A 12,824-nucleotide genomic window follows, 5' to 3' on the forward strand; every position below is an offset into this window, starting at 1 on the left:
AGACCATTGTTGATAAACTAAAAGCAAAGAACTAACTATCTAGGGCCTATGGTTAAAAACCACAATGACTTGGGAAGGGTTAGCAAACCAAAATGAAACAAAGCCCTTGGTGTTGTTTTGAAGGCCTTCAAGCTAGACCCCATGAGGAGTCTAGACCTTGGCAACCCATGTTTTAAGCTTTCTTTGAGGAGGAGTCCTACCCATAAAAAACCCTATCAAATTATGCTTCTCTAACCATTCACATGCATTAAATCAAAATCCTAAATGTTTAGAAAAATATCGAGGGAGGTCTTACCTCATGAAACACTTTCGGAACAAACTTGTGAGGGCATTTGTTTAGTAGATGTGCCATGAGCATCCGTCATAACAACTCCAACACTAGTATTAGCTCTTAGTAAAAATTCCTAGTGGTCCTGTAGTAAATGTAGTGTGATAGGTGCAAAACCAAAGATGAATTTAAAGAAAAAATTGTACTACGTGCAAAACATTGGTAGAGCACATTCATGGGAGCGTAAATTCAAAATCACCCATATTTGACATGCTTTTAAACTTAAAATCCATTTTAGCATTTGAAAAAATAAAATTTGGGTACATACTTTAGATGATTTATTTACATCCACTTCTCACTTTTTGATCAAGTTATGATTAAATTCTAATGATCTTATGCAAAGTTCTAGGATCAAGAAAAAATTTATACTAAAAGTAGCACATCTACATTTCTTTTTAAATCAGGACTGTAGTATCTCATGTATCCATTCCAAAGCCCTATTTATTAAAATTCATATGGGAAGGTTGTTCTCTTCCTATGAATATCCACATTAAAAGAAAATGAAAAGAAAATGAGTTTAGGCTAGAAGCTTATTCTTGATGTCATGGAGCATATTGACTTATAGGTAAAAGTGAATCACTATAACCCTCTCAATACCTTATAATTGTGTGTTACCAATTACTTAAAGACATTTTGATGTCTATTAATTTATGGATTTGAATTTGTGCTCCTATTCAATAGTTAACATGTAAGTTCTTATGTAATAAAATCATCATATTTCACAACATTTCTCTTATGCTCTTGTCAATTAACTTTTTTTTACTTAATATGCAAACCAAAAAAAATTGTTTAATGAAACCACATTAAATGTGTAGATTAAAAAGAATTGTCTAATAAATCCACATTAAATATTTTGCTAGCTAAAATTGGGGAAAGATGAATGCAAAACCAATTTAGACTCAATATATAAGGATAATACCGGAAAAAAAGAGCATTCATATTCATTCATATTAGACTTATACTTCATAGGCTGGACTATCATGGAGAGTGCTTTAATGGAAGAAACCATTGACATTAGAAATGCTTGCAAAATAAACTTACAACTTAATATATAAGACTAATAACGGAACAAATTATTCACATTAGGAACTAAACTTGAGAAGACAAAATGTCACAAATATAGCTTTAATGTCTCTTCATTTTCTTAATACTTCTACTTCATGCGGTCGACCATCATGGGAAGTCTTGGAGTCCAATGGACCACGACGTACATTAGACCACAGCACAAGAGTGCATCTAATACATCCTATATTACATATCCTATCCAGCCAATGATTATGAATGGAAGTCCTAATGCCATAAATAATTTGAACCTCTCTCGCTGGAAAATAAAGAGTTTTGAATGACCGCGAGCGACACTAATGGTAAGGGGAAGAAAGAGCACAAGGGTCCATACTGTGCTCACTAACAATGAAGATGGTGAGATGACCAGCTGTAGCGCTGCTCCAAATGCTGCAACCAGTGACAACAGTGCTGCCCACAATAACATGACACTGTAAATAGACAGGGATAGATCTTCCTTTTCACCCGCACATGCAAACTGGACAAGAATGGTTGATGCCATTGAACTACAAAACGAGAATGCATCACATGTCACAAACATTTTGAAGAAAAAGTTATTAATGAGAAGAGCTTTTTGTTGCGAGTCAAGTCCTCCTGGTAATGTGAAGGCTGCTGCAAACGACACAGTCGCTATCAACACTGCATTTATGGATATATCTCTGGCTTTTATCACCAATTTATCAGTTAATGGCTCCTTCGCTCTCTTATCTTCCAAAACCTCTTCACTCACCAATGCACCATTCATTCGAAGCACAGTTTTGATCTGCATGATTATTGAGAATGGTTAGAAAAAAGAAATTAAGTTTACATGTTAATATTTAAACCAGATTTTAGATGATAAAGTCATTTGATCCACTTTACTTACGCCCTCATAAAGTAATGGGTCTTTCTCAGTATTCGTAACAGCTATGTGTAAGGGAGTTCGTCCTGAATTGTCGCGATGATTGAGAGACTCCCTTGACACTAAGGAGAGCAAAATATTTTTGAATACATAGAATTCAAATTTCTGAAATGATGTGACACGGTTGAGTGCATTCATGACGGCTAGATGGAGGGGTTTCCTGCCTTCGTCATCGACAGCTTCTATGCAGTCTCTGCCATATCTCACCAGAATATCCACAAGACGGTACTTTCCTCCCTCCACTGCCATGTGAAGTGGGGTCTGTTTTGTTTGGCACACTTTGTAACACAGAGAGTTGTCTTCTTCCAGAAGCAATCTGGCGATCTCAGTGAAGTCGCCACCTCTGAGCCAATCGGTATCCGCCATATAGCGTGGGAAAGTAACTGGGAAAGATAATGCAAGCATGTGCATTGCTGTTCTTCCGCAGCCGTCGGTTTGGTTGGCCAGTTTAGGACTGTGTTATAGAGGTTCCTTAACGACACCTGAACAATTTAAAGCAAAGTATTGTATAAGTAGGAGATCATATTATTATCAGAATTTAAGTGTGTATTAATCAAGTCAAATTCATTGGTCTATTTTTTTATGAATAGTGGTTTAAAAGAATCTAAGGAATGAAATACTAATGTAAAGACTATTATCTCAATTCTCAACAACTATATCACATCAACAATTTACATAACACAATGAAGTTATCATTAAATACATATGAAAGAGGTTCATGTTTGACCATCATGTCGAACAAAATATGTTTTCGACAAGGAGTGTCACCACACTATATATCAACAAGAGATATAATTACATGAACCTCAAAAAAAATTTGAAGAGTAGACTAAATTATATGTGAATATATATAGAACTCAATAGAACATTGGGCCGATTAAATGAAAATCCAAAAATTTTGAATCTTGAAGCCCTTAACTCTAGAATGTTTCAAACAAAATATAAGGGCACAAACATTGTGTAAGTGTGTTTCCACCCTACCACAAACCAGTTACACTTCCCTAGAATCTATCCTAATATGAAAGATACCTTACCTGGCTTGAAAAAGTTAATCAAGTAAAACTAACTGTACTAATGGAATAGTGCAGCTAGGCATATGTATGTGAAGTTCTATTATATCACTAACAAATACGAGGATACATGTACTCTATATATGAAAACATAAACAACAATCTTTTCTTTACTAAAATAAATCATTCCAAGATATATATTAGTTTCCTCTCAATCTTCATTTATTTAACAGGTCAAAACTTGAAGAATGGAGAAAACACAACATATATTCATGCATCAATGAGTGCATAAATCATGGGAGATTATCAAGGAAAATACTTCATAACTAGAGCTATGAGTAAAGCATTTTGTACATTTGAACTTATCAATTATACATAGCATAATTTAGGAGATGAAAAAAATTATTCCCCACCTTATCTATGACATCTAACATGTATAAGTGCATAAACCATGTGAGAGATTATCAAGGAAAATACTTCATAACTAGAGCTGCGAGTAAAGCATCTTCTACATTTAAACTTATCAATTATTCATAGCACAATTTTAAAAGATGATTAAAAAAATATTTCCCACCTTATCTATTACCTCCCTAAATGAAACAAAAAGATAATTGTAATATTGATATAAACATGAACATAATAAAGAAGACACACATGCAAATTAATTCATTTCAATTAATTCTTCTACTTATATTTTGCATCGATAGATTTACATGAGGCTATTCTTAATGATCTTCTCTAAAATGTGAAAAATTAAACTATGATACAAAGATTTGAACCTAAGGGTACCAGTGTTGATTCAAAGAGAGCAAAGAAACATAATAGAAAAGAAACCAAATTAAAACATAAAAATAAACTAGAAATTTAATCAAAGATGCAAGACACAAAGAGTTATAGTGGTTCACAACTTGTGGGAATTCATATTATTATTCACCAACCAATATTCGATACATGACTATGCACATGCATATATACAATTATATTCAGCTAGAAGATGACATAAAAGGAATACAAAAGGTCATGTGATCGTTGGGCTTCACATTCTCAACACCAAGTTCATAATGGGATCATACAAAAGAGAAAGTAAAAAGTTGTATAAATATATGATAGTGGAAGCCCTACTATTTGTTTGGAGATGGTAGAACAATAATAAGAAAAGAAATGAAAACCAGTGAGAACAATACACTTGAATGAGAAAACACCCAAATTTCATATAGAAACTTATTCAAAATTGTTGTAAGGAAGGTGTTCAACTTTGTATATTAATACTTTACAAAACATTCTAGTAATTCTATGATTATAATACAAAAATATAAGAAAAATATTAAACTTGGAAAAGATAAGTCAATTTTGATTATTTAACCCTTTCAATTTTGATTATTGTTTTATTATTTGGATTCTAGAATATGTATGTAGCTAGATCAATTTTTTGATGTGAGCTAATATGTAATAAGCACCTTAAAAAACATCTCTCTGAATATATAAAGAGATACATGTTTAGAAGGAAATATAAAGAGATACATGTTTAGAAGGAAATATAAAAACATACATGTTTAGAAGGAAAAGAAAATAACATTTACATAGGTACCTCTTCTCACCTTTGAAGAAAATTGCAAAGCAAGGGCATGACAAACAAATGCAGATATCACAAGGGCACAACAATGAAATGCATCGATCACAAGGGCACGACAACATTCACAGCTCTCCACCCTCATTTGGAGATCTCCACCTCTTTTGCGCATAGCTCTCCACAATCAAAACAAATGGAGAATGATTTATTTCATTTTATTTTTTAATGCTCATGTCGGCATCACAATTATGATTTCAAAGTTGGTATAGAGATGACATCAAGGAAAATTGCAAAAAAAAAAACATGAAAATCACCACAAATTACACTGTCGTTGCAAATTGTTGTCCCAATTTGACCCCAAATGTTGTATTGAAAGCCATGAGAAATAAATCAAGAAATTCAATGAGGAGAGAGAAGAGTAACCAAACCACCTCAACCAGTATCATGCTATGAAGAAAAAATAGTATTGTCTACCCTAATAGCATGACAAGAAACACTGAGTAAGAACCCTAAAATTTTAGTTTCCTAGAGACACAAAATATCTAAGATACCAATCTGACATCTGGTGTCTCACATAGAAAATTTTCAAGGAAGGTTTTTAAAACCCCACACATTATATGAGATAAAATTCATGATAACCAGTCTTGCATGTCATCCTTGTCCCTAGGGGAGAACAAACTATTGTGCAAGAAGGATTTGGTGGTGAGGGTAGGAGAAGAATCTTTGCTAGAGATTATTCTCCACTTCTTAGAACCACCATCTGGGTCATCTCCATGACCATCCAAACTGTGATACCTTCGCAAAGGTTGGGAAACAATCATGGAACTTGCCTATGGAGTATAGAGCCAAGTTGGCTGAGAGACACCCATAGAAACCCTAGTTCCTTAAGAGGTAGGGATTGAAATGGGTGGTGGCATCAATGATGTGACTCTAGTGTAACAATAGAAGTGATTAGAACAATCTCTAGTGAATGTTGGGCAAGGTTGGCATGCAAATCTCTTTTAGGAGAAGGCTTGTTAAGCATAACCAACAAGCAATCCTTGATCTTATGCTTGCTCGATTGACACCAATATCAAGTGTTTGGTAGGTTCAAGTAAAGCACCTTTTGGGTGAAGATATGATCCCCAACCTAGATATCATAAGCTTCTTTAAGGTCATGGGAAATGTTAGCTTCAATGCTAACCCTCCTTTGGAGACGAGCATTGAAAAACTTTTCAGGTTCCACGCAAACCACATTGCCAAGGGTTTGTGCAATGGCATGGACAAATGACCAATGGGGCATAGGGAGACTCAGGAACTCCACCCATACAAGGACCTTCAACTTATTGTCATCTAAGATGGAGAAGTCATGAGACCATTGTTGGAAAACTAAAAGCGAATAACTAATTTTCTAGGACTTGTGGTTAAAAACCACATTGACCTGGGAAGGGTTAACAAACCAAAAGAAAACAAATCCTTTGGGGTGGTTTTGAAGGCCTTCCAACTAGACCCCACAAGGAGTCTAGGCCTTGGCAGTCCATTCTTCAAGCTTTCTTTGAGGAGGAGTCCAACCCAAAAAATACCCTATCAAATTATGCTTCTCTAACCATTCACATGCATTAAATCAAAATCTTGAATGTTGAGAAAAATATTGGGGGATGTCTTACCTCATGAAACACTTTTCAAACAAACTTGTGAGGGTGTTTGTTTAGTAGAGGTGCCATGAGCATCCATCGTAACAAATCCAACAATAGTATAAACCACTAGCCTAAAGTTGGTTAGAGCCTTAGTAAAAATCCCTAATGGTCCTGCAATAAATGTAGTATGATAGGTGCAAAACCAGAGATGAATTTAATAAAAAAATTATACTATGTGCAAAATGCTAGTAGAGTACATTCATGGGAGCGTAAATTCAAAATCACTCATATTGACATGCATTCAAACTTAAAATCCATTTTAGCATTTGAAAAAATAAAATTTGGGTACATACTTTAGATGATTTATTTATGTCCACTTCTCACTTTTTGATCAAATTATGATTAAATTCCAATGTTCTTATGCAAAGTTCTAGGATCAAGAAAACCATTATACTAAAAGTAGCACATCTACATTTCTTTTTAAATCATAATTGTAGTATCTCATGTATCCATTCCAAAGCCCTATTTATCAAAATTCATATGAGAAGGTTGTTCTCTTCCTATGAATTTCCACATTAAAAGAAAATGAAAAGAATATGAATTTTGGCTAGAAGCTTATTCTTGCTATCATGGAGCATATTGACTTATAGGTAAAAGTGAATCACTATAACCCTCTCAATACCTTATAATTGTGTGTTATCAATTATTTAAGGCAATTCTGAATTCTTTTAATTTGTGGATTTGAATTTGTGCTCCTATTTGAGAGTTAAAATGTAAGTTCTTATGTAATAAAACCATCATATTTGACAACATTTCTCTTATGCTCTTCTCAATTTAACTTTTTTCAAAAATAAATTGTTTAATGAATCCACATTAAATGTGTAGATTAAAAAAGAATTGTCTAATAAATCCACATTAAATATTTTGCTAGCTAAAATTGGGAAAAGACGGATGCCAAACCATATTTAGACTCAATATAGAAAGATAATACCGAAAAATAGAGCATTCATAGTGGACTTATGCTTCATAGGCTGGACTATCATGGAGAGTGCTTAAATGGAACAAACCATTGACATTAGAAATGCTTGCAAAATAAACTTACAACTCAGTATATAAGACTAATAACGGAACAAATTATTCACATTAGGAACAAAACTTGAGAACACAAAATGTCACAAATGTAGCTTTAATGTCTCTTCATTTTCCTAATGCTTCTACTTATGCGGTCGACCATCATGGAAAGTCTTTTAGTCCAATGGACCAGTACGTACATTAGACCACCGCACAAGAGTGCATCTAATACATCGAATATTACATATCCTATCCAGCCAATGATTATGAATGGAAGTCCTAATGCCATAAATAATTTGAACCTCTCTCGCTGGAAAATAAAGAGTTTTGAATTACTGCGAGCGACATTAATGGTAAGGGGAACAAAGAGTACAAGGGTCCATACTGTGCTCACTAACAATGAAGATGGTGAGATGACCAGCTGTAGCGCTGCTCCAAATGCTGCCCACAATAACATGACACTGTAAATAGACAGGGATAGATCTTCCTTTTCACCCGCACATGCAAACTGGACAAGACTGGCTGATGCCATTGAACTACAAAACGAGAATGCGTCACATGTCACAAACATTTTGAAGAAGTTATTAATGAGAAGAGCTTTTTGTTGCGAGTCAAGTCCTCCTGGTAATGTGAAGGCTGCTGCAAACGACACAGTCGCTATCAACACTGCATTTATGGATATATCTCTGGCTTTTATCACCAATTTATCAGTTAATGGCTCCTTCCTTCTCATATATTCCAAAATCTCTGGACTCACCAACGCACCATTCATGCAAAGCACAGTTTTGATCTGCATGATTATTGAGAATGGTTATAAAAAATAAAATAAGTTTGCATGTTAATATTTAAGCCAGATTTTAGATGATAAATTCTTTTGATCCACTTTACTTACGCCCTCATAAAGTAATGGGTCTTTCTCAGTATTCTCAACTGCTATGTGTAAGGGAGTTCGTCCTGAATTGTCGCGATGATTGAGAGACTCCCTTGACAGTAAGGATAGCAACATATTTTTGAATACGTAGAATTCAATTTTCTGAAATAACATGATAAGGTTGAGTACGTTCATGACGGCTAGATGGAGGGGTTTCCTGCCTTCGTCATCGACAGCTTCTATGCAGTCTCTCCCATATCTCACCAGAATATGCACAAGAAGATACTTTCCTCCCTCCGCTGCCATGTGAAGTGGAGTCTGTTTTCTTTGGCACACTTTGTAACACAGAGAGTTGTCTTCTTCCAGAAGCAATCTGGCGATCTCAGTGAAGTCAAGACCTCTGAGCCAATCAGTATCCCCCATGTAGCGTGGGAAATTACCTGGGAAAGATAATGCAAGCATGTGCATTGCTGTTCTTCCGCAGCCGTCGGTTTGGTTGGCCAGTTTAGGACTGTGTTTTAGAAGTTTCTTAACGACACCTGAACAATTTAAAGCATTGTATAAGTAGGAGATATTTTTCTTTCAGTAAGTTAAATTGTCATATTATTATGAGAATTTAAGTGTGTAGTACTCGAGTCAAATTCATTGGTCTATTTTTTATGAATAGTGGTTTAAAAGAATCTAAAGAATGAAATACTAATGTAAAGACTATTATCTCGACTCTCAACAACTATATCATATCAACAATTTACATAACACAATGAAGTTATCATTAAATAAATATGAAAGAGTTTCACATTTGACCATCGTGTCGAACAAAATCTATGTCTTTGACAAGGAGTGTCACCACACTATATATCAACAAGAGATATAATTACATGAAGCTCAAAAAAAAATTAAAGAGTAGAGTAAATCAGATGTGAATACATATAGAACTCAATAGAACATTAGGCCGATTAAATGAAAATTCAAATTGTTTAATCTTGAAGCCCTTAACTCTAGAATGATCCAAACAAAATATAATGGCACGAACATTGTGTGAGTGTGTTTCCATCCTACCACAAACCAATTACACTTCCCTAGAATCTATCCTAATATGAAAGATACCTTACCTGGCTTGAAAAAGTTAATCAAGTAAAACCAACTGTACTAATGGAATTGTGCAGCTAGGCATATGAATATGAAGTTCTATTATATCACTAACAAATAGGAGGATACATGTACTCTGTATATGAAAATATAAACAACAATATTTTCTTTACTAAAATAAATCATTTCAAGATATATATTTGTTTCCGCTCAATCTTCATTTATTTAATAGGTCAAAACTTGAAGCATGGAGAAAACACAATATATATTCATGCATCGATAAGTGCATAAATCATGGGAGATTATCAAGGAAAATACTTCATAATTAGAGCTATGAGTAAAGCATTTTGTACATCTGAACTTATCAATTATTCATAGGATAATTTAGGAGATGAAAAAAAAATATTCCCCACCTTATTTATGACATCTAACATCTATAAGTGCATAAACCATGTGAGAGATTATCAAAGAAAATACTTCATAACTAGAGCTGCGAGTAAAGCATCTTCTACATCTAAACTTATCAATTATTCATAGCACAATTTAAAAGATGATTAAAAAAATATTTCCCACCTTATCTATTACCTCCCTGAATGAAACAAAAAGATAATTGTGATCTTGATATAAACATAAACATAATAAAGAAGACACACATGCAAATTAATTCATTCCAATTAATTCTTCTACTTATATTTTGCACCAATAGATTTACATGAGGCTATTTTTAATAATCTTCTCTAAAATGTGAGAAATTAAACTATGATACAAAGATTTGAACCTAAGGGTACGAGTGTTGATTCAAAGCAAGCAAAGAAACATAATAGAAAAGAAACCAAATTAAAACATAAAAATAAACTAGAAATTTAATCAAAGATGCAAGACACAAAGAGTTATAGTGGTTCGCCATAACTTGTGGGAATTCACTTTATTATTCACCAACCAATATTCGATACATGACTATGCACATGTATATATACAATTATATTCAGCTAGAAGATGACATAAAAGGAATACAAAAAGTCATGTGATCGTTGGGCTTCACATTCCCAACACCAAAATCATAATGGGATCATACAAAAGAAAAAGTAAAAAGTTGAATAAATATATGATAGTGGAAGCCCTACTATTTGTTTGGAGATGGTAGAACAATAATAAGAAAAGCAATGAAAACCAGTGAGAACAATACACTTGAATGAGAGAACACCCAAATTTCATATAGAAACTTATTTAAAATTGTTCTAATGAAGGTGTTCAACTTTGTATAGTAATACTTCACAAAATATTCTAGTAATTGTATGATTATAATACAAAAATATAAGAAAAATATTAAATTTGAAAAAGATAAGTCAATTTTGATTATTTAACGCTGTCAGTTTTAAAATCAATCTCAAATTAAACATGATTCAATAGAAATTTCTCACCCAGTTACTGGATTTTGAAAGAAAAACGAGAAGAGCACCTTTATCTTCTAAGAGTATATGTAAACATTGACAGAAATGGAAGGTGAGTACTAAAGAGCAGCTTAATCTCCTTATTTGTTTTTACAGGATTAGAAATCTTCATAATTACCTGCGTGTCCTCGGAGAACCGCAGCATGAAGAGGTGTAGACTTGTCTTTATTCTCACTATTTGATACGCTGGTCAGATCATCCTTTATACAGTGTCTCAAGAGTGTCTCAACAATTTCTACATGACCTCTCTCGGAAGCCATAAACAGAGCCGATTCACCCTTATGATTCAATATGCTGGTCAGGCCAGCATCACGATTCACTAGTAACTCCACAATCTTATGATTTCCCTCCTTTGCAGCTTCGTGGAGAGCAGTGTTTCCTTCGCTATTTTGGATTCTCACAAAGCTATCACCGGCCTCCACATCTCCTTCCGTTGCTCCAACAAACTTCTCCACCAATTCGTGATGGCCATACAGGGCTGCCACGTGTAGTGCAGTATTCCCATGTGAATTCTTCACCCTAAGAAATTCACGCCCTTCTACTGATTCTATGTTCGCCACTTGTAGCAGCCTTTCAATAAATTGAAGATTTATACCGCGAGATAGCGCTATATGAAGTACACTATTCCCTAGACCAGTAAACTCTTGAACAATATTGAGTTTTCCCTGATCCATGAGGTCATTAAGTTCGCCCACATTTCCCTGATCAGCGGCTTGGTATAGCCGGCTGTTCATCCCACGGAAGAGATGGGCAGACTCAGACATTGCGCTCAAGAAATGAAGAGGCCACGAATTCACAGGACCGTTGAAATTAGAAAGCCTGGCTATCAATGTAATATGTCCATCCTGTGTTCAACAGCTGACATGACGACATAAAAGCTATTATTATTAACATTATCAGATTTCCATCGCCATTGCCATGTGATCAAGATTCTGGATGTCTTTGACAAATCTAAAGAGTAGCAATCAGAGAAATGATAGAATGTTATACTTTTATTGAGAACCGCAGAAACCAACCAAAGCACAAATCACGTTTAGCTGGCCGATAGCGATTTCTCACTCTTTTTTTTACGATAAGCAATGCGACATGTTTTACACTTGGCAAAATGAAGGTCCCCAAAGTGGGATTCAAATACGTATATCATAGTATCATTGTAAATATACTAGAAATGACATCCGCAGAGTATGTACAGATTATGTAAGGTCAAGTTTTGCTCTTCTGCCTCTATCTCCCCATCCTTCCTTATCTTACTACTTGTAGAACGTAATATAATAAGACAACAAAAATTACACTCTCTCACACACAATCTATCTTCTCTTTAAATTGGAAGGATATGGGAGTGAATATGAGTCTACTTGGTAAATAATTGTACATCTTTGATCGAATCTGAATAAACCGAAAACAGAAATGATAGTTAATGAATATTAGGAAGATGAAGAAAAGAAGATGGGAAAAGAATATTAAAATCAGAATTTAATGATATGAAAGTAAAAGAACAAAGTTGCAGTTTGAAGAGCACATATTAAAGTAAAGTAATTTGAAGAATAAATTTATTAAAGTAATATCATGAATGTCGCAACTTTAGTCTTGTCCATCAACGTCAAAACCGCTTACTCACAACGCCTTCACTTTAATTAAACACGTGATTCTTCTTAAAATAAATAAATAAATGGTGTTCCGGCTTAGTAAAAAATCAAGCGCAGTGCAGGCTGTTGGGTTGACGAAGTGCACCGTACGGTCAGTCCATCGACCGTACGGTGGAGGTGAGTCACGGCACTGGCTATCTGGCCGAAAATTTGCATTGGCCTTATAGCCCGTGCCATGCTTGTAGCCTTCGTCCTATTTACCAGCCAAT

At 34.4% G+C, this 12,824-nt stretch overlaps 2 protein-coding genes across 2 annotated transcripts; both read right to left on the reverse strand.

The window, feature by feature from the left end:
• Positions 1-1,574: 1,574 nt before the first annotated feature.
• LOC149540924 (uncharacterized) lies at positions 1,575-2,657 on the reverse strand. The gene is made up of 2 exons (XM_089802752.1): positions 2,256-2,657; positions 1,575-2,153 (listed from the first exon to the last, which is right to left on the reverse strand). The coding sequence occupies exons 1-2, from the start codon at positions 2,655-2,657 to the stop codon at positions 1,575-1,577; spliced, it is 981 nt and encodes a 326-aa protein (XP_089658878.1).
• A 4,915-nt stretch (positions 2,658-7,572) lies between these two features.
• LOC149540925 (uncharacterized) lies at positions 7,573-12,258 on the reverse strand. Its single transcript, XM_089799766.1, has 3 exons — positions 11,088-12,258; positions 8,451-8,968; positions 7,573-8,348 (listed from the first exon to the last, which is right to left on the reverse strand). The coding sequence occupies exons 1-3, from the start codon at positions 11,731-11,733 to the stop codon at positions 7,674-7,676; spliced, it is 1,839 nt and encodes a 612-aa protein (XP_089655892.1). The 5' UTR covers positions 11,734-12,258; the 3' UTR covers positions 7,573-7,673.
• Positions 12,259-12,824: the final 566 nt, after the last annotated feature.

Source organism: Cupressus sempervirens, chromosome 9 (assembly GCF_028749045.1).
Source record: "Cupressus sempervirens isolate cs-2001-9-10 chromosome 9, ASM2874904v1, whole genome shotgun sequence".
NCBI lineage: Eukaryota > Viridiplantae > Streptophyta > Pinopsida > Cupressales > Cupressaceae > Cupressus > Cupressus sempervirens.